At 43.5% G+C, this 26,695-nt stretch overlaps 2 protein-coding genes across 5 annotated transcripts; both read left to right on the forward strand.

Moving 5' to 3' along the window:
• The first annotated feature begins 816 nt into the window (after positions 1–816).
• On the forward strand, positions 817–21,290 carry LOC110503951 (protein Smaug homolog 2). Of its 4 annotated transcripts, none has more exons than XM_036961678.1 (13): positions 817–1,471; positions 6,361–6,827; positions 7,005–7,484; positions 7,694–7,924; positions 8,298–8,428; positions 8,732–8,818; positions 9,115–9,394; positions 9,569–9,654; positions 13,697–13,812; positions 14,515–14,716; positions 15,146–15,272; positions 17,763–17,846; positions 18,057–21,290. In XM_036961678.1, the coding sequence occupies exons 2-13, from the start codon at positions 6,632–6,634 to the stop codon at positions 18,083–18,085; spliced, it is 2,049 nt and encodes a 682-aa protein (XP_036817573.1). In that variant the 5' UTR covers positions 817–1,471; positions 6,361–6,631; the 3' UTR covers positions 18,086–21,290. The 4 variants fall into 4 exon arrangements, with proteins under 4 accessions (XP_036817573.1, XP_036817575.1, XP_036817574.1 ...); XM_036961680.1 differs by having other exon boundaries at positions 8,298–8,407; XM_036961679.1 differs by having other exon boundaries at positions 817–1,136.
• Positions 21,291–21,676: 386 nt separating this feature from the next.
• LOC100499594 (suppressor of cytokine signaling 5) lies at positions 21,677–26,123 on the forward strand. Its single transcript, NM_001195171.1, is given in 2 exon segments — positions 21,677–21,743; positions 23,810–26,123. A coding segment is annotated over 1 exon segment (1,635 nt). The 5' UTR covers positions 21,677–21,743; positions 23,810–23,981; the 3' UTR covers positions 25,617–26,123.
• Positions 26,124–26,695: the final 572 nt, after the last annotated feature.

A 26,695-nucleotide genomic window follows, 5' to 3' on the forward strand; every position in this document is an offset into this window, starting at 1 on the left:
TGTTAGGGATGTCGTCAGTGGCGGTATGGGGGGGGGGGGGGGGGGGTATCGCAAATCATGCCTTTTTAATAATACAATGTTTTATACCCAAAATAATTAGTGTTGCAACAAGATAAAATAACAAAGTGATATTCTCTTTTCACATTTGTTTGATGGGTGCAGTCAGAGAAAGCTGAGCATTCTTTGATAATCTGTTTAATTCTACATAAGTGTTTTTAGCCTTTATTTCAAGAGAAAGTAATCTTCATTCTATCTTCATTCCTCAAACGTTAATCTAACTGATCAAATGCAATCAAGCCAAATATGTTTGTTTGAGGCCAAAGAGTTGAATTTGAATTAACAGTGCTTGGTTTGACAGCGGCTATCCATCATATCAGAGAGGAAAAGGCGAATGAGAGGGATAACTGCGCCCAAAATCTGTCTTCTCCCGCAGGTGGCGTTTTTTCGCTCACCAAGCTAAGATATTTTGCATGGTTTATTTGATCGAATATAAATTTCGTAATCCTTAGGATGTTAAGAGTGTACTGATATAAGTAGGATACGTGACATCACGGCAATTTTGGAGAAAAAAAACAGTTATATTGGAGTTGTGCCTCTTATTCACACGCGTATCTGCCCTCTCATTGGCTAGAATGGTCCCACCTGATCTTGCCGACTGCCTTCCTTTTTATAAGAAAAGTATTTCCATTGTTTTAGCGGCCACTTTAGTATCTGCTCAATATAATGGATAATCTGTGATCATATCCATCAATTTCAACCCAGGAGTGGTGTGTGCGTTTCATCCGCTAGGTGGGGCACTTTTCTCTTTGTTTACCCCGCCCAAAAGCCATTACGTTAGTTTCCGACGTTGCTTCAAGTCTGAATCGAAGTAGGCTAGCTAGATATCGCCAAGCGTACTTTCCATATTTCTCAATGTTCAAATACACATTCTGTACATAGATAGTCTTGTAAATGTGTTTTTTTTTTTATAATCCGAAAATAATTTTCAAAGCAATCAACGACAACTGTTGGATCGAAATCTTCGCCTCATCCAGCGTTTATAGATGAAGCAAATAACGTTAGCTACTTGCTAGCGATTTAGCGGCTACGTTAGCTATCTAATCGGTTAGGGAGCTAACAAGTGACAATTCACAAAGGTAAACAAACCAACCGCTAGAAGTTGAAGGGTGGGATGTGGATATCATTTATGTAACATGCCGTGTTTTTTTTTGTTGCAAAATGGACCATGGAGGACCTTTGCAACGCGACGACTGTAATATCGTTTAACGAGATGAGAAATGCAGCGACATTCCAATAGCAACGTCGCTACTGAAAAACAACACCAATCCTGAAACCATCGTCCATTTACATGGTGAAAGCCATCCGTAGAGGCCTGGTGTTTTTAAGCTAGCTAACTGCCCCAGACCATCAAATCAACCCGTGTGCAGTAGATTGCAACAGCCGTGCCCTGGAAACGTCACCTTTGTCACAGGTTTGTTTTTATGTTTTCTGACCAACTATCTTGGCTAACTACGTTAGCTAACTACATGTATGGCCTGGTCAAACGTACGTTAGCTAACTTACCACAGGTAAGGCTGCGAGTTAACGTTATCTAGCTGTGATAGCTAACGTTAAATGTACAAATGTTTTATTCCCTCTTTTGTTTGATCGTGAGTTGACATAGCTACCAACGTTAGCTAGCTAGATAACTATCTATACCAACAAACTAGCTAGATGATTAGCTCTGTAGGTACTTGGTAGTGGACTGGTGGTAACGTTAGCCTAGTTAGAATAACCACCCCTCGTACTTGTTAGCTAGGTAACGTTACTACTAATACAGCCCCTCCTAGCCAGAGCTTGGCGACTAACGTAACGTTCTGCTTTTGTGATCAAATCAAGTTGGACAAATATCTCTAGTTAGCTAGCTGGGCTGGTTTGAGTATTTCGTATTATTCTGTACGTAAATCAGAGACAAACCATTTAGTGTATGTCACGTTTCGTATGGTATGTATTAATTTGTGGATGTCCAACATGATATGTTACGAATTCTGGCTAGGTGGCTAACGATACCTAGCTTACTAACATTAGCTCGGCTATGGGTTAGAGTTAAGAATTCAGTTTAGGAGTTAGGTTAAAGGGTTAATTAAGGTTAGGGGATGAGTATGCTAAGTAGTTAAAAAGTAGTAATTAGTTGAAAAGTTGCGAAATATTTAAAGTTGTTGTTGATGAGATTTTAAGTCTCAACCTTTGGGTTGCTAGACGTTCTCGTTATACGGCCAGCCCACCCACCGCGATCAAACCGCTTGACTTTTGTTTTTTCCTTGACCATCTGTCTTATTTCACCATACCAAGCGTAACATATTATAACTAATTTGAACGCTTCGGATTTACATTGACTATGTTACGTCTAGTCTATGAGACCAGTCTGGTTTTATTTATATAAACCTAGCTACATAACAACTAGGCATTGCAAGTTACAGTATATACCCACCATTCAGGTGGTCATTGCAATACTGGGAGGGTTGGATGACAGCTGTCTTTACTTTACCCTGTAACAAGCTGTATTGCAAGTCATCACATATTATGTATTGTGCTAAGAATATACATGACAGATTGCATGGAGATGATGTAGTCTTTTTTGTTGTTGTTGCTTCAAGTCAAATAGACTCATGGATTGACCGGGCAGCTAGGCCTAGATGTTGGCTTTATCAAACTTACACAGATGTTGGCTGAATGGTCAGGATAAATGTGCATGCATACTGCATGGAAGTTCTTTACCGTAACCTGTGTTGATGATGCTGGTAATAATAATGTGCTCTACTTTCACTTCACCATGAAGCTGATTATCTTGCATTATGATTAGCTGGCCTAAATAAAGAATATGCATTAGTGCGTTGTACAGAGACCATCTTTACACTGTCTATACAATGTAGAAGGGCAATTCCACGGTCGAGTGATACTAGCTAGGTTTCTATCCAATTTGGGACAGTTTCATATGAATATTCAAAAATTAGCATTAAAACAATATTCACATTTTAACACCAGAGATGTTTCCATCAAATTGACTTGTTGGAGATAAAAGGCTGTACATGAGGTAGTGCACATAAAAATACCCTTTGCAGTTATGTATGGAATAAAAAATTACAATGAGTTTCTATTGTATTTTTAACTCTAATGATTTGTTTTCTCACCAAAAATGTTTGCGTTGTATAACGAGTGTGCACTCCCTGGTATTGGCACGTGCCCTCTAGATAATAGAGCTATCTGCATGCTATTGGCGAGAGCACTTGTATAGCCTACATCAGGAATGGGCGACCCTGTTTGTAGGCCCTTGACCAAAAAAATCATTTTTTTGTTACTCAGTCTAGGTCTCAACTTACTGTTGACAATTAATAAAAGAATACTACACAAGGTGACATTTTGAAATTTGGTTGTGCATCAGCATCCACTCATTTAGCCCATGTCAGCAAAATGTTTTTAGACCGGTAAATTAGCCTAGGGGACGGCCATCTAAACTTGTAGTAAGCATGGTTGAAATACCAAATAGGGTGGGGCCCATTGATCATTAGTTATCATATTAAAAACTGCTAACATTTGCCTCCACCCTATGGCAAAATGACTAGAATTGCATGAACTTAGTTATGGAATTGCGTAGAATTGCAGCAAACTTGCTTTAAACGGCAACATTATTTCTATGCCCCATGGCAAAATGTGCAGAATTGCAGGACATTAACTTTAAAATGTATTAAAAAAAAACCTTCGCTGTCACGAGGTGGGCCAGTAAAATGTTTTAGGATGTGTGTACGCAGAGCCACTAGGGAAAGGCAAAGGGGGGTACCTAGTCAGTTGTCCAACTGAAATGTGTCTTCTGCATTTAACCTGACCCTTTTGAATCAGAGAGGTGCGGGGGGGCAGAACGACAGAATTTTACCTTGACAACCTTCCGGTTACTGGCCCAACTCTCTAACCATTAGGCTACCTGCTGCCCCTCTGCGGCCCATTATGAGTTCTGTTTTTGGGGGGCGGGAGGAGGGCGCCATCAAAGTTGCCCATCCCTGGCCTACATGATGAGATTAATATTATGGACAAAAGAGTGAGATTTTTTTTGTCAAACGTGGACTTTAATGCAGGGAAACTTAAATGAATTTAATCAAATTTTTACCAGCATGTCAAATGTGCAACCAGAGGAAAAAAACTCTAGACTACCTTTACTTCACACACAGAGATGCATGCAAAGCTCTCCCCCGCCCTCCCATTTGCAAATATGACCACAATTCTATCCTCCTGATAACTGCTTACAAGCAAAAACTAAAGCAGGAAGTACCAGTGACTCGCTCAATACGGAAGTTGTCAGATGACGCAGATGCTACGCTACAGGACTTTTGCTAGCACAGACTGGAATATGTTTCGGGAATCATCCAATGGCATTAAGGAGTATACCACCTCAGTCATCGGTTTCATCAATAAGTGCATCGACGACGTCGTCCCCACAGTGACCGTACGTACATATCCCAACCAGAAGCCATGGATTACAGGCAACATCCACATTGAGCCAAAGGCTAGAGCTGCCGCTTTCAAGGAGCGGGACACTAATCCAGACGCTTATAAGAAATCCCGCTATGCCCTCAGACGAACCATCAATACAAGATTAAGATTGAATCCTACTACACCGGCTCTGACGCTCGTTGGATGTGGCAGGGCTTGAAAACTTTTACGGACTACAAAGGGAAACCCAGATGCAAAGGGAAACCCTTTCCCACCTGGACAAATGGAACACCTGTGTGAGAGTGCTGGTCACTGACTACAGCTCAGCGTGCTACACCATAGTGCCCTCAAAGCTCATCACTAAGCTAAGGTCCCTGGGACTAAACACCTTCCTCTGCAACTGGATCCTGGACTTCCAAATGGGCTGCCCTCCAGGTGGTAAGGGTAGGCAACAACATGTCTGCCACGCTGATCCTCAACACTGGGGCCCCTCATGGGTGTGTACGTAGTCCCCTCCTGTACTCCCTGTTCACCCAGGACTGCGTTGGCAAACACTACTCCAACACCATTTGCTGATGGCACAACAGTTTTAGGCCTAATCACCACCAACGATGAGACTATAGGGAGGAGGTCAGAGAACTGGCACTGTGGTGCCAGGACAACAACCTCTCCCTCAATGTGAGTAAGACAGAGGAGCTGATCGTAGACTACAGAAAAAGGCGGGTGGAACAGTTCCCCATTAACATCGACGGGGCTGTAATTGAGCGGGTTGAGTGTGTTCAAGTTCCTTGGCGTCCACATCACCAATTAACTATCATGGTCCATACACACCCAGACAGTCGTGAAGATGGCACGACAAAACTTTTTCCCCCTCAGGAGACTGAAAAGATTTGGCATGGGTCCCCAGATCCTCAAAGTTCTACAGTTGCACCATTGAGAGCGTCCTGACTGTTTGCATCACTGCCTGGTATGGCAACTGCTCGGCATCTGACCATAAGGTGCTACAGAGGGTAGTGCGTACGGCCCAAGTACATCACTGGGGCCAAGCTTCCTGTCATCCAGGACCTATATAATAGGCGGTGTCAGAGTAAAGCCCATTAAATTGTCGGGAGACTCCAGTCACCCAAGTCATAGACTGTTTTCTCTGCTACCGCACACACGGCAAACGGTACCGGAGCGCCAAGTCTAGGACCAAAAGGCTCCTTAACAGCTTCTACCCCCAAGACATAAGACTGCTGAACAATTAGTCAAATGGCCACCGGGCTATTTACATTGATCCCCTCCATTTGTTTTGTACACTGCTGCTACTCGCTGTTTATTATCTATGCATCGTCACTTCACCCCTACCAACAGGTACAAATTACCTTAACTAACCTGTACCCCCGCACACTGATTCGGTACCGGTACTCAATGTATATAGCCTCTTTATTCTTATGTTATTGTTACTTTTTATTATTTTTGTATTTAATTTTTTACTTTAGTTTATTTGGTAAATATTTTCTTACTCTTGAACTGCATTGTTGGTTAAGGGCTTGTAAGTAAGCATTTCACGGTAATGTCTACATTTGTTGTATTCGCTGCATGTGGCAGTTTGATTTCAACTGCACATTTTAGTGGCCTTTTATTGTCCCCAGCACAAGGTGCACCTGTGTAATGACCAGCTTTTTGATATGCCTCACCTATGAGCTGGATGGATTATCTTGGTGATGGAGAAATGCTCACTAAGGGGGATGTTTAAAAAAAATTGCACAATTTGAGAGCAATAAGCTTTTTGTGTGTATGGAATATTTCTGGTATCTTTTATTTCAGCTCATGACATAGGACCAACACTGTTCATGTTGTGTTTATATATTTTTTTCAGTGTACCTTATGTACTTTTCCCTGTTGATTTGTTAGGATTTGGATGATGCTGACACTGATGCACCTGAGAGAGAACCCTCCTTCTGTCTGACACAACCAGCTGGATTTAACACGCCCCCCCTCAGTACCCCCATCTCCTGCACCTGAACCATGTGAGGGCCCCTCGCTCTACTTTGAGGGGATCCCAGGACTGTTGTGTAAAAGCAGCCGCTGAGCGGGGCCAGAGTGAACCTGTGTGTGAGCAAGCAGTCTTCCCCCTAACCCCCCACCCACATATTCCCACCCACCTTCCCGTTGGGATAGCGCCATGATGTTCCGAGACCAGGTGGGCATCCTGACGGACTGGTTCAAGGGCTGGAACGAGTGTGAGCAGACGGTGGCGCTTCTTTCCTTGCTGAAGAGAGCGTCTCGTACCCAGGCCCGCTTCCTGCACATCTGCCTGGAGCACTGGCTGGCAGACTGCACTGAGATCCACATCCTGGAGGCTGAGGCCAACAATGCAGGTAGTTAATGACTGCAGATTTCTGGAGGATACATTTGAAACCCTATTGGATTAGCCATGTGTCATTACCGGTACACCTTTTCTTAAAGTGTAAAAACCTTGTAACAGATAGACCTACAACCTGTGAAAATATATTTGTACATGTAATTAACTGCCCCTCTGTCCCTCCCCTCTCTAGACATTGTGAGCCAGTGGCACCAGGAGCCCATGGAGAAGGCGGTGTCCCTGCTGTTGTCCCACCTACCCCTGCTGCAGCCCCGCAACAGCGAGGCCAAGTGTGAGTACATGAAGCTGCTGCAGAAGGTGCTGAGCTATACCATCGAGAGCAGCCTGTTTGTGGAGGAGAGCAGACAGCTGCTGTCCTACGCCCTCATCCACCCGGCCACCACCCTGGACGACCGCACCTCGCTGGCCATGTGGCTCAACCACTTGGAGGAGCACCTCTCCAGCGGCTACCCAGGGCCCTCCTCCCGGCCCCCCTCCGGCCCCTACCACCCCCGTCAGGGTTCAGATGATTGGCCGGGCTCCGCGGAGGGCCTGGACCCTGGCCACGGCTGGCTGGACAAGCCCCCCTCCTCCAGCTCCTCCCCTGCAGGGCAGAATGGACACATGTCTTTCCAGGGCGGGATGTCCTCGCCCATCAACAGCAACAATGCAGGTCAGTGGCTCACATCTCCTACTAAACATACAATATAACTTGTTGTCGTTATCTCAGTTATGTAATCATGCTCAACTATTTCGTTTGTGATCTTTGTCATGATTGTCACGTCTTTATAAATATTCTCTCTGTATAGGCCTAGCCTTCATTAATGGGATGGTTTATTGCGATTATCTATAACATCCTGCCCCTCCTGTGTGCCCTGCCAGGCATGGGTCAGATGGGCCAGCCCAGTCCTCTGAAGAGGTCCTTGTCCCTGATCCCCTCCAGTCCCCAGGTCTGTGGCGCAGATTGGCTGAGCCAGGATGACCTGGGGGGGCGACAGGCCTTTGACCACGCCCCCCTGTCCCCCCAGAGTAGTGTGGCATCCTCAGGCAGCGAGCAGACTGAGGACCAGGGCTCCAGAAACACCTTCCAGGAGGACGGCAGTGGCATGAAAGGTCAGGAGGTCAACCATAACATGCCAAGGGTTCAAAGCGGTTACATTGTTGGTATTTTCTCTGGGAAAAGTCATGACATGCCAACGGCTACTTGGCAATGGTGGATTTGCCTTTTCAGTGGGATGCTATAGAGTTTAAGTTTGTTTGTTTGTGCTCCAGATGTCCATGAAAATATGTAGGACAGCGTTCTCCAACAAATAGATCTGAGGTGTTTATTTTGACATGCACTGCACAGATGCGTCAAGCATTCCACAATAGTGTCTATTATTTGGTAGTTCTTTCCTTCTCATTGTTCTTGGACTAGAGTTACAAGGACTCAACAGGAGAAGAATAACAACTTATGAGCATGTTGTTATTCTACTTTCTGTTTCAGATGTGCCCATGTGGCTGAAGAGCCTTCGTCTTCATAAGTACGCAGCACTTTTCTCCCAGATGACTTATGAGGAGATGATGATTCTGACAGAGCACCACCTGGAGTCACAGGTTTGTCATCGTTTGTCACAGGTTGGTCAGCTTCTCTTGTTAGTCCTCTCTTTTCCCTGCCTTCCTCATCAGGGCTGAATAGATATGGCCTGTGTATTGTCCTCCAGCATAGTCATACCTCAGCACTCAATGAGCCATGAAATGAGGCATCAGCTGCACTCTACAGTTATACACAGCCTCCCCGCGCAGATAAACGATGCCGTCTTGGCTCTGCTCCATAGCTTTAATGAAACCGATGGTGATCAGGAGTGTTATTTAGTAACTGGATATCTGGATGTCTGTGTTGCTGTGAGCAGTGATTTCTCCTTTTAACTCTTCGTCCAGAATGTGACCAAAGGTGCGCGGCACAAGATAGCCCTGAGTGTCCAGAAGCTACGGGAGAGGCCAAGCGTTCTCAAGTCTTTAGAGAAGGTAAACCACATGCTCTCACCGCTATTATTTTTAAAGCATTTCAGATGCATTTTTATCTGGTAATGTTGTTCTCAACAACTTAACTGTTAGTTCCCATTTGGATCCCTGTGCCCTAGACGGAAAAAAAAAAATGAAATGTAAATGACCATATCCACTATAATAATCACAAATAGTGTAGATATGCTACCACTCACATTTTCTTCAAATGAGAAGTTGAGCAGCGAGTTCCATGACAATTTCCTGTCACACCTCAAGACAGCTTTGCTAATAAGATAATGCTATGATTGATCCAACAGGATATATTGGAGGGGGGCAACCTGCGTAACGCCCTACAGGAGCTACAGCAGATTATCATCACCCCCATCAAGGTCTACAGCTACAGCCCTCCCAGTGTTTCCCACAGAGATATGGAGGGGACTGGATCCCCCTCAGACCACTCCAACCCTGGGGAGGACAAGGACCTGGCCCAGGAGGGCTTCCAGCCACACAACCCCCCTCCCTGCGACGGGGAGTCCTCAGCCACACCCATCTCAGACCGCGACATTGCTGGCCAGTTCACACGTGTCATGGGTAAAGGTAAAAAAGGATAAGGCTTTTACATGGCTGAGTACATGTGTATTGTGCATTTGGACAATTGTTGAGCTTGTTTGTTGTTGATGTGTGATGTGCTGGTGTGTTTTGTTTGGAATGAGTGTTGGAGGGGGTGGGTGTTATGTAACATTGTGTGAACCTCCTGTCCATGTGTTGCAGTGTGCACTCAACTACTGGTGTCCAGGCCGGACGAGGAGAATATCAGCTGTTACCTGCAGCTCATTGAGAAATGTCTGACACATGAGGTGAGACAGCACAGAATCACATCTAGAAAATAAACATTTCAACCTTTTCACATACAGCTAGCTGGTGGTTTAGGCTGCAAATGATGTGTAACAACACCTACTGCTCCTCTCAATGGTATGTTACAAATGATGTGTAACAACACCTACTGCTCCTCTCAATGGTATGTTACAAATGATGTTGTAACAACACCTATTGCTCCTCTCAATGGTATGTTACAAATGATGTGTAACAACACCTACTGCTCCTCTCAATGGTATGTTACAAATGATGTTGTAACAACACCTACTGCTCCTCTCAATGGTATGTTACAAATGATGTGTAACAACACCTACTGCTCCTCTCAATGGTATGTTACAAATGATGTTGTAACAACACCTATTGCTCCTCTCAATGGTATGTTACAAATGATGTGTAACAACACCTACTGCTCCTCTCAATGGTATGTTACAAATGATGTTGTAACAACACCTACTGCTCCTCTCAATGGTATGTTACAAATGATGTGTAACAACACCTACTGCTCCTCTCAATGGTATGTTACAAATGATGTTGTAACAACACCTATTGCTCCTCTCAATGGTATGTTACAAATGATGTGTAACAACACCTACTGCTCCTCTCAATGGTATGTTACAAATTATGTGTAACACCACCTACTGCTCCTCTCAATGGTATGTTACATATGATGTTGTAACAACACCTACTGCTCCTCTCAATGGTATGTTACAAATGATGTAACAACACCTACTGCTCCTCTCAATGGTATGTTACAAATGATGTGTAACAACACCTACTGCTCCTCTCAATGGTATGTTACAAATGATGTGTAACAACACCTACTGCTCCTCTCAATGGTATGTTACAAATGATGTTGTAACAACACCTATTGCTCCTCTCAATGGTATGTTACAAATGATGTGTAACAACACCTACTGCTCCTCTCAATGGTATGTTACAAATTATGTGTAACACCACCTACTGCTCCTCTCAATGGTATGTTACATATGATGTTGTAACAACACCTACTGCTCCTCTCAATGGTATGTTACAAATGATGTAACAACACCTACTGCTCCTCTCAATGGTATGTTACAAATGATGTGTAACAACACCTACTGCTCCTCTCAATGGTATGTTACAAATGATGTGTAACACCTACTGCTCCTCTCAATGGTATGTTACAAATGATGTAACAACACCTACTGCTCCTCTCAATGGTATGTTACAAATGATGTGTAACAACACCTACTGCTCCTCTCAATGGTATGTTACAAATGATGTGTAACAACACCTACTGCTCCTCTCAATGGTACGTTACAAATGATGTGTAACACCTACTGCTCCTCTCAATGGTATGTTACAAATGATGTAACAACACCTACTGCTCCTCTCAATGGTATGTTACAAATGATGTAACAACACCTACTGCTCCTCTCAATGGTATGTTACAAATGATGTTGTAACAACACCTACTGCTCCTCTCAATGGTATGTTACAAATGATGTAACAACACCTACTGCTCCTCTCAATGGTATGTTACAAATGATGTGTAACAACACCTACTGCTCCTCTCAATGGTATGTTACAAATGATGTGTAACACCTACTGCTCCTCTCAATGGTATGTTACAAATGATGTAACAACACCTACTGCTCCTCTCAATGGTATGTTACAAATGATGTGTAACAACACCTACTGCTCCTCTCAATGGTATGTTACAAATGATGTGTAACAACACCTACTGCTCCTCTCAATGGTACGTTACAAATGATGTGTAACACCTACTGCTCCTCTCAATGGTATGTTACAAATGATGTAACAACACCTACTGCTCCTCTCAATGGTATGTTACAAATGATGTAACAACACCTACTGCTCCTCTCAATGGTATGTTACAAATGATGTGTAACAACACCTACTGCTCCTCTCAATGGTACGTTACAAATGATGTGTAACACCTACTGCTCCTCTCAATGGTATGTTACAAATGATGTAACAACACCTACTGCTCCTCTCAATGGTATGTTACAAATGATGTAACAACACCTACTGCTCCTCTCAATGGTATGTTACAAATGATGTGTAACAACACCTACTGCTCCTCTCAATGGTATGTTACAAATGATGTGTAACAACACCTACTGCTCCTCTCAATGGTACGTTACAAATGATGTGTAACACCTACTGCTCCTCTCAATGGTATGTTACAAATGATGTAACAACACCTACTGCTCCTCTCAATGGTATGTTACAAATGATGTAACAACACCTACTGCTCCTCTCAATGGTATGTTACAAATGATGTTGTAACAACACCTACTGCTCCTCTCAATGGTACGTTACAAATGATGTGTAACACCTACTGCTCCTCTCAATGGTATGTTACAAATGATGTAACAACACCTACTGCTCCTCTCAATGGTATGTTACAAATGATGTTGTAACAACACCTACTGCTCCTCTCAATGGTATGTTACAAATTATGTTGTAACAACACCTACTGCTCCTCTCAATGGTATGTTACATATGATGTTGTAACAACACCTGCTGCTCCTCTCAATGGTATGTTACATATGATGTGTAACAACACCTACTGCTCCTCTCAATGGTATGTTACATATGATGTGTAACAACACCTACTGCTCCTCTCAATTGTATGTTACAAATGATGTGTAACAACACCTACTGCTCCTCTCAATGGTATGTTACATATGTTGTAACAACACCTACTGCTCCTCTCAATGATATGTTACAAATGATGTTGTAACAACACCTACTGCTCCTCTCAATGGTATGTTACATATGATGTGTAACAACACCTACTGCTCCTCTCAATGGTATGTTACAAATGATGTTGTAACAACACCTACTGCTCCTCTCAATGGTATGTTACAAATGATGTTGTAACAACACCTACTGCTCCTCTCAATGGTATGTTACATATGATGTTGTAACAACACCTATTGCTCCTCTCAATGGTATGTTACATATGATGTGTAACAACACCTACTGCTCCTCTCAATGGTATGTTACATATGATGTGTAACAACACCTACTGCTCCTCTCAATGGTATGTTACAAATGATGTGTAACAACACCTACTGCTCCTCTCAATGGTATGTTACAAATGATGTGTAACAACACCTACTGCTCCTCTCAATGGTATTTTACATATGATGTGTAACAACACCTACTGCTCCTCTCAATGGTGTGGTACATATGATGTGTAACAACACCTACTGCTCCTCTCAATGGTATGTTACATATGTTGTAACAACACCTACTGCTCCTCTCAATGGTATGTTACATATGTTGTAACAACACCTACTGCTCCTCTCAATGGTATGGTACATATGATGTGTAACAACACCTACTGCTCCTCTCAATGGTATGTTACATATGTTGTAACAACACCTACTGCTCCTCTCAATGGTGTGGTACATATGATGTGTAACAACACCTACTGCTCCTCTCAATGGTATGTTACATATGTTGTAACAACACCTACTGCTCCTCTCAATGGTATGTTACATATGTTGTAACAACACCTACTGCTCCTCTCAATGGTATGGTACATATGATGTGTAACAACACCTACTGCTCCTCTCAATGGTATGTTACATATGTTGTAACAACACCTACTGCTCCTCTCAATGGTATGTTACAAATGATGTGTAACAACACCTACTGCTCCTCTCAATGGTATGTTACATATGATGTGTAACAACACCTACTGCTCCTCTCAATGGTATGTTACAAAGAACTTTCACTGCACTAAGAAAGAAGTGATAAGGTTTATTTTTTTGCTGCTATGTTTCAACCATTACCAGGAGTTCAAACACCTGTCTCTTGCTCGCTGTCTTTCTCACTCGCCAATTAAAATATGTATCTCAACTGGGGTGAAGTATTTGATGTCTCTAGCTAGCTGTTTGAAATCATCAGGAGCAGGGTTTCACTCTCTCTCCTCTCTCTCTCTGTTACCTCTCAATTTCTCTCTCTTACATCTCTTACCTCATCTCTTTCATTCTCTCTCTATTTCAGGCTTTCACAGAGACTCAGAGGAAGAGACTGGTCTCCTGGAAGCAGCAGGTTCTCAAACTGCTCCGCCTGTTCCCAAGAAAAGCCATGCTGGACATGCCTGTGTACCGACAGAAAGGGTAAGATAACTGGACTTCTCTTCTCCTTTTAATCTATCACTCTTCTGCCATGGCAGCTAAGAGTCTCTCTCTATCCATATGGATGTCCCCCAGGGCTCTGTTTGATAACGGTTCTCTCTGTCTCCTCTAGCTGAATGTCCTACAGGGCTCTGTCTGATAACTGTTCTCTCTGTCTCCTCTAGCTGAATGTCCTACAGGGCTCTGTTTGATAACTGTTCTCTCTGTCTCCTCTAGCTGAATGTCCTACAGGGCTCTGTCTGATAACTGTTCTCTCTGTCTCCTCTAGCTGAATGTCCTACAGGGCTCTGTCTGATAACTGTTCTCTCTGTCTCCTCTAGCTGAATGTCCTACAGGGCTCTGTTTGATAACTGTTCTCTCTGTCTCCTCTAGCTGAATGTCCTACAGGGCTCTGTCTGATAACTGTTCTCTCTGTCTCCTCTAGCTGAATGTCCTACAGGGCTCTGTCTGATAACTGTTCTCTCTGTCTCCTCTAGCTGAATGTCCCCCAGGGCTCTGTTTGATAACTGTTCTCTCTGTCTCCTCTAGCTGAATGTCCTACAGGGCTCTGTCTGATAACTGTTCTCTCTGTCTCCTCTAGCTGAATGTCCTACAGGGCTCTGTCTGATAACTGTTCTCTCTGTCTCCTCTAGCTGAATGTCCTACAGGGCTCTGTCTGATAACTGTTATCTCTGTCTCCTCTAGCTGGGCATATGGTTCCAACTCCCTCCCCACAGCAGGCTCTGTGAGTGCTGGGGGTCTGGCACGTAGGGGGCAGAGGTCATTCCAGTTGCCCCCTCGTGGCCTCACTGCCGGGCGCATGGGTCTCCTGAGTCCAGGTGGTATCGGGGTTGCCTCCCCTCGCCACACCCTCACCAGCCCTACACTGCCAGGCCAGGGCAGACAGGTTAGTCATAGGATGGGATGTCATATAGTCTGGGGGCATTGAATACAGCCACTGAAGTTTACATATAGAAAAGTCAGAATCATTCACAAGATAATACATTTTCTAAGAAGTCTTTGTCATTGAGGGTTGCAGCTAGTTAGCCAACATTAGATTTGACATTAGATTATATTGATCTACATGTTATTATACCCACATAGTGATGAACTATCCTTAGACAGCATTTGTTTTGACAGATTAACAAGTGCAACCACAAGTGTTGACAGGTTAATCAATGCAATACCCAGGGCAACACGTGGGTTAGGCACTGCATTTTGATATGCATTGGTTCATTATCATAGCTGGAAGAGTCTCTCTGTAATCATCGTGCTGGGAAGACTCACACAGTGTACAACATGTTTGATGAGAGTTGATGTTCTGTTGTCTCTGTAGAACCTGTGGTTTGCCAACCCTGGGGGCAGCAACAGCATGCCGAGCCAGAGTCGCAGCTCTGTGCAACGGACCCACTCACTCCCTGTCCACACCTCCCCGCAAACCATGCTCCTGTTCCAGCAGCAAGGTAGGATCCTAGCACCCCCTTCCCCCAAATATTACCCCAATCACTTCTAAATCAGATGTTTTTATATAGCCCTTCTTACATCAGCTGATATCTCAAAGTGCTGTACAGAAACCCAGCCTAAAACCCCAAACAGCAAGCAATGCAGGTGTAGAAGCATGGTGGCTAGGAAAAACTCCCTAGGAAGAAACCTAGAGAGGAACCAGGCTATGAGGGGTGGCCAGTCCTCTTCTGGCTGTGCTGGGTGGAGATTATAACAGAACATGGCCAAGATATTCAAATGTTCATAAATGACCAGCATGGTCAAATAATAATAATCACAGTAGTTGTCGAGGGTGCAACAGGTCAGCACCTCAGGAGTAAATGTCAGTTGGCTTTTCATTGCCAATCATTCAGAGGTATCTCTACCGCTCCTGCTGTCTCCAGAGAGTTGAAAACAGCAGGTCTAGGACAGGTAGCACGTCCGGTGAACAGGTCAGGGTTCCATAGCCGCAGGCAGAACAGTTGAAACTGGAGCAGCAGCACGGCCAGGTGGACTGGGGACAGCAAGGAGTCATCATGCCAGGTAGTCCTGAGGCATGGTCCTAGGGCTCAGGTCCTCCGAGAGAGAAAGAAAGAGAATTAGAGTTCTAAACATCATCTTACACATACAGTGCCTTGCGAAAGTATTCGGCCCCCTTGAACTTTGCGACCTTTTGCCACATTTCAGGCTTCAAATATAAAGATATAAAACTGTATTTTTTTGTGAAGAATCAACAACAAGTGGGACACAATCATGAAGTGGAACGACATTTATTGGATATTTCAAACTTTTTTAACAAATCAAAAACTGAAAAATTGGGCGTGCAAAATTATTCAGCCCCTTTACTTTCAGTGCAGCAAACTCTCTCCAGAAGTTCAGTGAGGATCTCTGAATGATCCAATGTTGACCTAAATGACTAATGATGATAAATACAATCCACCTGTGTGTAATCAAGTCTCCGTATAAATGCACCTGCACTGTGATAGTCTCAGAGGTCCGTTAAAAGCGCAGAGAGCATCATGAAGAACAAGGAACACACCAGGCAGGTCCGAGATACTGTTGTGAAGAAGTTTAAAGCCGGATTTGGATACAAAAAGATTTCCCAAGCTTTAGACATCCCAAGGAGCACTGTGCAAGCGATAATATTGAAATGAAAGGAGTATCAGACCACTGCAAATCTACCAAGACCTGGCCGTCCCTCTAAACTTTCAGCTCATACAAGGAGAAGACTGATCAGCGATGCAGCCAAGATGCCCATGATCACTCTGGATGAACTGCAGAGATCTACAGCTGAGGTGGGAGACTGTCCATAGGACAACAATCAGTCGTATATTGCACAAATCTGGCCTTTATGGAAGAATGGCAAGAAGAAAGCCATTTCTTAAAGATATCCATAAAAAGTGTCTTTTAAAGTTCGCCACAAGCCACCTGGGAGACACACCAAACATGTGGAAGAAGGTGCTCTGGTCAGATGAAACCAAAATTGAACTTTTTGGCAACAATGCAAAACATTATGTTTGGCGTAAAAGCAACACAGCTGAACACACCATCCCCACTGTCAAACATGGTGGTGGCAGCATCATGGTTTGAGCTTGCTTTTCTTCAGCAGGGACAGGGAAGATGGTTAAAATTGATGGGAAGATGGATGGAGCCAAATACAGGACCATTCTGGAAAAAAACCTGATGGAGTCTGCAAAAGACCTGAGACTTGTCTTCCAACAAGACAATGATCCAAAACATAAAGCAAAATCTACAATGGAATGGTTCAAAAATAAACATATCCAGGTGTTAGAATGGCCAAGTCAAAGTCCAGACCTGAATCCTGCTGTTCACAAATGCTGTTCACAAATGCTCTCCATCCAACCTCACTGAGCTCGAGCTGTTTTGCAAGGAGGAATGGGAAAAAATGTCAGTCTCTCGATGTGCAAAACTGATAGAGACATACCCCAAGCGACTTACAGCTGTAATCGCAGCAAAAGGTGGTGCTACAAAGTATTAACTTAAGGGGGCTGAATAATTTTGCACGCCCAATTTTTCAGTTTTTGATTTGTTAAAAAAGTTTGAAATATCCAATAAATGTCGTTCCACTTCATGATTGTGTCCCACTTGTTGTTGATTCTTCACAAAAAAATACAGTTTTATATCTTTATGTTTGAAGCCTGAAATGTGGCAAAAGGTCGCAAAGTTCAAGGGGGCCAAATACTTTCGCAAGGCACTGTACCTTGCTCCAATGTCTATTCCCACTGTCTTTTTACACATACCCTCCATTCACATTTCCTTTAATATCCCAGCGACATCTCCTTCCAAACCCAATCATACACTGTCTTTATACATCTCACCCACAGCCTTTAAACCCAATTTTACACTGGCTTACGCATTCCACCCACATCTCCATACACACTGCATTCACACGGCTCCATATTTAATGCATCTGTCAGTTTGTAACGTGTGACCTGTCTCTCCTCTCCCAGAATGCCAAGTTCCAGGTGCAGACCTGGAGATCAACCCCACCCTGGAGTCACTGTGCCTCAGTATGACAGAGCATGCCTTAGGGGGTGAGTGAAAACACATGCCTTACACTCCCACATGCAACTTCTTGGAAGTATGACACTGATATTTTAAACCACATTTAGGTTTCCTGGAATTTTCTGATGTTATTGAAAGGTATCACTTGGAGTAGGCAGAGTGTAATAACGTTACGATTTGAAATCAAAATACATGTTTATTTTTTTCATCAATTTTTTTCCCAATCCTCCTTCCTGTAGATGGAATGGACCGAACATCAACAATATGAAATTAAAAGCAGTGAAAGGAAGAAACCAAACTGACACTTCACTTCAACTGAGGCCTGTTCAGTTCCTCTTGCCCAGCACAAAAATATATGCTTAAAAAGGAAAGCGAAATGGTCACTACAAAACGACAACTAACAGTGTATATGTTCTCTGATATTTTTCTACTTTATTATACTTAACTGAGTTTATTATAAATGGAATACAGATGACTATTATATTACAGGAGGGAGAAGAGGTTACTTGTGCAACCTGCTCCATGTCTTCTGCAGGACTGTGACATTAAAAGGAGCAGATTGATGCTCTGACTGTTGAGCTTTGAGAGGAACATGGAGGATTGGTGCTGTCTTAAGGGGGTTCTAACTTAAATGTTTCTCCCCTTTTCCTCCCAGAAAAAAATCCACGCAGAGCCACGCCTCACACCCCCAGATACTTTAACTGTATGGTCAGGCACTTGGCCTCCCAATTGGGCACTAGAACAGAAATTACTCACACGCATGACCAGCCTGTAGCATGGCTCTGATCCTTGAACACAACTACAGCTGTCTAAACAACTACCCTGCTACAGCCAGAGCTAGTTAGGCCCTGACAGTGGACACACCAACACCCTGGCTCATTCCCCTCACGTACCCAACATGGGTATTACTGGCTCTGACACCTCCTCACCTCTACTAGGCCAAAGAGAAGCGCTCTGTGTGAATACCTATGTTAGACTGATGTTTGGAGTGGCCAATGTGACTTTAGACATGGTAATTGTTAAAACAATGGCGGTTTGAACGTAGCATGCCAGCTGCAACTTGTCCGCATTGATATTTTTGCCCTACTACAGAAATGATGATGAATCTCCTTTGCAAGTTAAGGGCAGAGGGAAAATCCCACATGGTTGAATAAGGACTGATGAGGTTTCTTCTGTGGGGGCTGTGAGAACTTGCATTGGTAAAGAAAATGAAAAAAAAATCTGAGGGGAGCTGTTGGTGCATGTGTGTTCAAGTAGTTACCTCCCTATGTTATACTGGGTGAGGAAGCTTAATGAATTCACCTTCTACCCTGAGGCCCCATTATGACTGGTTCTGAAAAATGCAAAGGAAGCACTGTCTCTGCCACTCAGAATGAACCAGTACCCACCTCCTCACCCTGCCCTCTCCTCAACATAGCCTGTGTGGAGATCTGCGGAATACTTTTTAAGTAGCCAGAATAGATTCCCACCCTGCTCTTACTTACAGGTGCACTGGGGTTGGACAGCCTTCCTGTTTAGATTAAGCCACCGCGGAGCCGGCGTGAGATAAGGTTCAGAAAATTTACCTCAATCCAGAGGTGAGAAATGTAAACTGCCGTTTTCATCGTCCTGCTATTGGGGTACGTTTTCATATCTCACGCCGGCTCCGCGGTGGCTTAATCTAAACAGGAAGGCTGTCCAACCCCAGTGCACCTGTAAGAAAGCGTAGCGTGGGAATCTATTCTGTCTTATATTTTAAGGTGCTTGAAATATGTCCTGTTTGGGTCTCTTTATGTGTTCCAGTTGTAAAACCCTAACACTTATTTTGTAGTGTCAGTGTTGAATCAGAAACTCCTATACAACCTGTCTTTGATTGTGGCAGAGCGGAGGTGCATGTATGTATATGGTCTTAACGTTTGGATCACCTTTGGTTGCATCAAGAGGCAGGGATATCCATTAGCATTTTATTTCTGCAGAGCCATAGCTGGTCTATTTGTTTAGTAAACATGGTTATTTACCAGCATGACTTCTATTACTTTTTTTTTTTACTACTCCCTTCATTTTAAGAACTTATCTGTTTTTTTTCTAGAATTGCATGTTTTCTCCCACACTAATTGAACGATTGTTGTAGATATTGAGAGAGGGCAGTGTGTCACAGTCAAGGTAGTGCTTAATGTCTACAAATCCTCCAGAGAGCAGATATGATGGGACTGGAGTTCAATGTCCATTCTTCCTAATAGCACTGTTTACCTCCCTCTGGGAGTGCCCATTTCATGTTCTGTGATGTGTAATGATGGGTCTGAAAATAAGACTGTTGGCACTTCAGTGCTCGTAAATATGCTGTCTCTTCAGTATGTAAGGCCTAAAGCACGTAGCTAAGCCTTCTACCACATGAGGGCTGGGTAGAGAATGACAGATGCTTTCTACCCCCTCAGTTCAGCTGCTTATCTACTCGCTGTAATCATGATTCTCACTAGACTAGATAGTGTCTAGTGAGTGAGACCTGTATGAGGGTATGTTGTGTACCCTTGGCAAGTGAAGACTGATATTGCCTGGCCTTGTGGGTTTGAACTGTCAGATGCCGCAGGCTGATTAACAGTTGATGTCACCTGAAATGCACTGCGACAGCTTCCTCTCTCTCTGATTTGGCTATTGAGCCTGTGTAGTGTCCTAGTCATGGTTATCCTCTGAGCTGGCTCTTGGATAGATATGACTTTATGAATACATTAGATTCATTCCCACAAAGAGAGTAGAATGGTTAAAAAAATGTTTGTGAATTTCAGGTTTAGATAGGCAACCAATGATCTCAATCTAAGCTATTAAATTGATACTAGCATGACATGTAATATGGCTCAGGTTGTCATTTCCTTTCCCTGTCTCAGTACATACAATGGCACCTGAAGTAATTCCTCCACGTAAGGGGTAGCCAGTCCTGTTGTAGAAAAGTCTTAGTTCTTTAGGCGAAGCTAAATTGACTTTGCACATGCCATTGGTTTAGGATGCAGAGGGGGATGAAATAGCCAATCTGAGTCATAATAGTATATGTGCAAGTCTAGCCCAACACTAACAACGGGCCAAGGAATATGTTTACCCCCGTGTTTACATTTCAGTGAAGCGTGAAATTGGTTAGAAAATGCACTTCATGATTCTGGCTTTATTTTCACATGCCAAGCAGAATTATGAGGTACATAGCCAGCCTGTCATACATGAGACCCCTTCTCCCAAGTGGCCTGTCAGTTGTGGTCAATGTCCCTGCCTGGCATAATAAATAAGCAGTATGTTGTAGGCTTTTGTTTTGCATCTCTGTCTTGTACAATTTATATTTAATTCTAATGACTCCCCAAACATTTTTCTAATGTTTTATGAATGAACAGTTTGCACCCCATGCTTACACACGCTACTTTTTTACTGTCACACATTGTTTGAATGATCTGAACTACAGTATTGATCAGATGGACAGTCCAAATAAAAGTTACATTTTTTTTGCTACGTGACTCATGTTTGTGGTATCAGTGTTTCCTTTTATTCTCAATTTTGAATATATTATTTAAGACACTTTGCAACAGTTAGTTACAGCCGTATCATAGGTAATTTATTTATCATACCTATGAGTATGGGTTACAAGTGTGTATGACGTTTGGAATGTGATGGTGCCGTCAGTACATTCCATTGCAGTACACTACATGCAAAGCTAGTCAACATCAGGAGACCCACTCATTCAAAATGTACATGCTACAACATATCAACTGCCTGTGCATTCATCCATTTTCAATACGTTTGATTTAAAATGTCCTGTTTTATGGATTACATTAACCTCTTGTTACTATGTGGGCTTTTATTTTGAAAAGGATTTGTGCTTCCGGGTTGTGAACTTTTCAGTTTCCTGGTTTTAACATTACTAACTAGCTATCTTTTGGAGAGCAGCAAGGAATACTGTTTTTTTTAAGGTAAGTAAATTGATCTAATCAAAATTATAACACATTTGCATTACAGTATAACAATACGGGCAAATAAGGAGAGACTTCACAAACATTCTTCTCGAATATTTGAGAGTGACAACCTTTTTTTCCTCTGGATTTTGCCTTCTCCGTTAGCTCAACAAGCAAACTTGTTTCCGTTATCATGAACTATTTGTTAGTTGTACCACATTTTAGTTGGTCTTTGTGACATCCTCAAAACGTTTTTGTTATGAAACAAATGTTCGATATTGTTTTCTTCTGAGGTTAGAGTAAGCTAACGCGTCTTGCTAAGGGAAAGAGTGATGCCTGAAATGTTTCAGATAGATGCTAGGCTAATGCTACAAAGTCGTTAAGCTAGCTGGCTAGCCAGGGGCACCGCTTCAATCGCATCCAGCTATAAAAGGAACGCGTATATCTCCGTTAACTCCCTTCCTTGATATCTGCTATAGGGGTTCTCAAACTTTCTGGAGCCCGGGACCCCTATTGTGATAGGTACTTTTTCCACCACTATGAATTACCTAATTGTCATACTTGAGTAAAAGTAAAGATTACCTTAATAGAAAATTACTCAAATGAAAGTCACCTAGTAAAATACTACTTGAGTATAAGTCTAAAAGTATTTGGTTTTAAATATACTTAAGTATCAAAAGTGTAATTTCTCAAATATACTAAAGTATCAGAAGGAAAAGTATAAATAATTGCACTTTTTTAAATATTAAGCAAACCAGACATCACCGTTTTATTTTGTATTTTATATACCGGCTAGCCAGGGGGGAACACCAACAGTCAGACATTTACAAATTACGAATATATATTTAGTGAGTCTGCCAGATCAGAGGCAGTAGGGATGACGAGGGACTTCATCTTTAAGTGCATGAATTGGACCATTTCGCTGTCCTGCTAAGCATTCAAAATGTAGTTTTTTTGGGGGATGTCAGCGAAAATGTAAAAAGTATATATATTTTTTAGGAATGTAGTGAAGTTTAAAGTTGTCAAGAATACAAATAGTAAAGTACAGATACCCCCCAAAACTACTTAAGTTGTAGTTTAAAAGTATTTTTACTTAAGTACTTTATACCACTGCAAAATCATCAGGAACCCTCTCATAATCAGAACACAATTTGAGTGAGAAAGTATAGGATACAAGGACTTTTATTATGACTTTGGCAGTGCATGGCCGGACGAACCAAGTCTCGGCCCCTAGGAAGGAAATGTTTTTGCAAAATTTTTGATTATTACATTTTTCCCAGTTTCAAGCTCATTTTCTGCAATTCTACAACAACAAAAAATCATGAGGCAGAGAGCCTTTTTGTTGTGCCAGCTTTTAAACCTCATCCTGCAATTCTACAAAGTCTCATGGCAGTTACAAAGCTTGAATTACAGTGCATCTATGTTGAGAAACATTTTAAGGGTAATACAAGAAGTGTTGAGTTGAACAATGTATAAATGGTGGACTTCTGTGGATAATCCCTGCGAGCCTCCCATGCCCATGTTGCCCAGAGTTAAGAAAATGAATTATAGATTAAAGGAGCTATATGTATATCTACAGTACTAGTAATGATGGTGTTAAACCATTAATTTTTTATTGGTCACACAAAATAGCATTCTTATGACGGACTATCTCTTATTAAATTGACTGGAGCCAGCAAATCTCTTGTCAAATTGACTGGGGCTGAGTTTGACACCTACCTTTTGCTGGCCCCAGTCAGTTTGACAAGATACCATCTGTCTTTTGTTCACCAGTAAAATGGCTGCACCATTAGAATCCATTTTTTATTTTGAGATCTGGCTGTGGATCCCCTGCTGGACCCCACTTTGAGAACCCCTGATCTACAAGATGGGTTATTGACAATGACTGTAGTTTATTGACTGTACCAACTGTCTTTGCTGTCAGGGTGCAGCAAAAAAAAAATATTATAAAAAGGTTTACATTGTTTATTCATTTTTATTAATAAACAATATTGCTTATAGGCCAGGTCTTTTTTAATGTGTATATAATTGTTTGCTCCTAATTGCTGCAGCTAAGAGAAACTCTTTTTTTGTTTATCTTGTAGCCTCAAGTGACTGACAGTGATGCATGGGACATGTTATTGACAGCCGTTGGAAAGATTCTGAATGGGAGGGCTTGCTTCTGAGAACTGACTGCAGCCACAAATCACCAGTCACATTTTCCCTGCAGCTGACCCGACTGCAACTACCATTATTCCAGCCCGTAATTAACCTGACATGTCTCAACCGAAGGAGTCAGGCGATCGTGGGAAAGACAGGGAGCGGGGCGCCCGTCCCAAGGTGAGACAGAGCCGGTCTGAGGAGAGAAGAGATGCCGGTGGAAGAGGAAAGAAAAAAGGCCATACGTCCCGTGAGCAGCAAGCTGCGGAGCGGCCTGTCAGCGATGGGTTTGAGTATGGGGATCTGCTGACTGGTCTAGAGCCCAGGGACCGCTGCTCCTCCTCTCCCCTGAAAGAGGGCAGGAGATGGCAGGGCCAGGAGGGGGTCACTTCTCTCAGCCAGGACAGGGGGACAGCCAGGCTGGCACTGGGGTCACTTGAGCCACCAGCCAGTGAGGCTGAGGGCAGGGGGGCAGGTGGCAGTCGCACACTCCGCCAAAAGATTCAGGATGCCATGGGGCAGTGTTTCCCCATAAAGACCAACACTCCATCATCGTCCAGTTCCACTCAGCAGGTCTTCATGCCACAAGCTGCAGCTGCTGCCTCCTCGCGCCGCAAGATCCACCTTAGTGAACTCATGTTGGACGACTGTCCCTTCGCTGCAGGCACCGAGCTGGCTCAGAAGTGGTACCTCATCAAGCAGCACACAGCCCCCATCTCCACACCTCCTATAGTGGACACCTTGGTGGTCAGCACTAGTGCCTCTGCCTCAAACATGGCCGCCGTGGTGGAGGATGTGGATGACCGGTTACGAGAGCGCAGGCGCATCAGCATTGAACAAGGCGTAGAGCCACCTCCCAACGCAGAGATCCACACGTTTGAGGTGACGGCCCAGATCAACCCGCTGTACAAGCTGGGGCCCAAACTGGCCCATGGTATGAATGAGCTTGCAGGGGACGACAGGGCTACCATTCACCAGCAACAGCAGCTGCTTCTCCAGAGGCAGCAGCAGCACCAGCTCCTGCTGCAGAGCTGTCTGGACACTCTGGATGAGGCAGTGGCTGTGGCTGCCACCTCTTCTGCCTCAGCGTCTGCCTTGGTCCCTGTCTGTGAGGCTGCTTCTGTCCCTGACCCCGTGGATGACCCTCAGGTCACAGCCAGGGTCCAGCCAACCAGAGCTGCCGTCCCCCAGGCTGAGGGTCCCCCTACTCAGGACGGCTATCGCATCCACACCCAGATCGACTACATCCACTGTCTGGTGCCTGACCTGTTGCAGATCACTAACCTACCCTGCTACTGGGGTGTGATGGACCGCTATGAGGCCGAGACTCTGCTGGAAGGCAAACCAGAGGGCACCTTCCTCCTCCGCGACTCAGCCCAGGAAGACTACCTCTTCTCCGTCAGCTTCCGCCGCTATGGCCGCTCGCTGCACGCCCGCATCGAGCAGTGGAACCACAACTTCAGCTTCGACGTGCACGACCCAAGTGTGTTCCACGCGCCCACCGTCACAGGGCTGCTGGAGCACTACAAGGACCCCAACTCCTGCATGTTCTTTGAGCCTCTGCTGTCCAACCCCATCCACCGCACCCTGCCCTTCAGCCTGCAGCACGTGTGCAGGGCGGTGATCAGCAGCCGCACCACCTATGACGGCATCAACGTGCTGCCCATCCCCAACACCCTGAAGAAACACCTGAAGGAGTACCATTACAAGCAGAGGGTGAGGGTACGGAAGATGGACACCTGGTGGGAATAACAAAGACCTTCTGGTGGAAGTGAACCACAACTAGGCTACTAACTAAACACTCAATGGAGGCGGGCCTCGCTCAGTGGACAACCAGTTGACTCACTCCATTTAAAAAAATAATAACATATACTTACCTACTGCATTCACTGTATACCTAGATACCTGTTTTATTTATTATTTGTCGTATATGACGTCTTACACTTGTCTCAAACTCTGGATATAATGTTAATTCAATTACGATGCACATACACATTTTTCTTTACTCACAAACTTCAGAAGTATGGTAATGATGCACCATGTGTGAGGGGATGTATCAATTATTTGGGTTGATGTGAACAGAATCCAGGCTGGTTTGGTGGATGAGTTATGGAGCACATACAGGTTTAATAATGGGTCAGTTAATTACCATTGCCAAATGTAGGCTACTGGAAACTAACAGATGTGACTGTATATGAATGGAAAACTGCTGAGGACCTGACTGGTGGTATAAACCATTTGCAAATACATTTTTACAAATATTTTGTGTCATTCCTTTTGTAGGCAAAAGAAAGGTACTTAAATTAATTTGACTCGCCCTAATAACCTTGAATAATCCAATACTTTTCTATATAGCCTATAGTTTTCAGACAAACTAAAACTATGGGGTGTAAGGCAGGTAAATGTCTTGAGTTTCTATCCATGTGAGATGATGTTACTACCTTGAACATTGAAGCCAACATTGAAGCCATACCTTGAACATTGAACATTGAAGCCATTGCTGAATGCTCAACACAAAATTAATCAAATTGAATAAGAGTTTCAACCATTTCTCAGTGTTAGAGAAAACAGTGATAATAGAACAGTGTTGTGTTAGTGCTGAGAACAACATGAAGCAGCACCTGCTGAGAATAGCTCCCTCTCCTCTGTGAAGTTTGGAAGTAGATCTGTCTAGCTTTGGTCTATTGATCTTCTTAGCCTACCACTGAGCCTGTGTTGGAATCAGAGGAATGATGATGGACGCACATATAAGCTACCTTTACGTTTTGATCATTGAGTCATTGTGCCTTGTGCTTGGAGGCTGTTGTTGTAGCCTGGTCCAATATAGACAT

Source organism: Oncorhynchus mykiss, chromosome 24, assembly GCF_013265735.2.
Source record: "Oncorhynchus mykiss isolate Arlee chromosome 24, USDA_OmykA_1.1, whole genome shotgun sequence".
Classification (NCBI taxonomy): domain Eukaryota; kingdom Metazoa; phylum Chordata; class Actinopteri; order Salmoniformes; family Salmonidae; genus Oncorhynchus; species Oncorhynchus mykiss.

Bases quoted from the DNA above. Each gene is read 5' to 3' on its own strand.
- LOC110503951 (XM_036961678.1), top strand. From the start codon at position 6,632: ATGATGTTCCGAGACCAGGTGGGCATCCTGACGGACTGGTTCAAGGGC. The intron at 14,717-15,145 runs GTTAGTCATAGG...TTGTCTCTGTAG, and splicing joins TGCCAGGCCAGGGCAGACAG to AACCTGTGGTTTGCCAACCC. The intron at 17,847-18,056 runs GTGAGTGAAAAC...TCCTTCCTGTAG, and splicing joins GACAGAGCATGCCTTAGGGG to ATGGAATGGACCGAACATCA.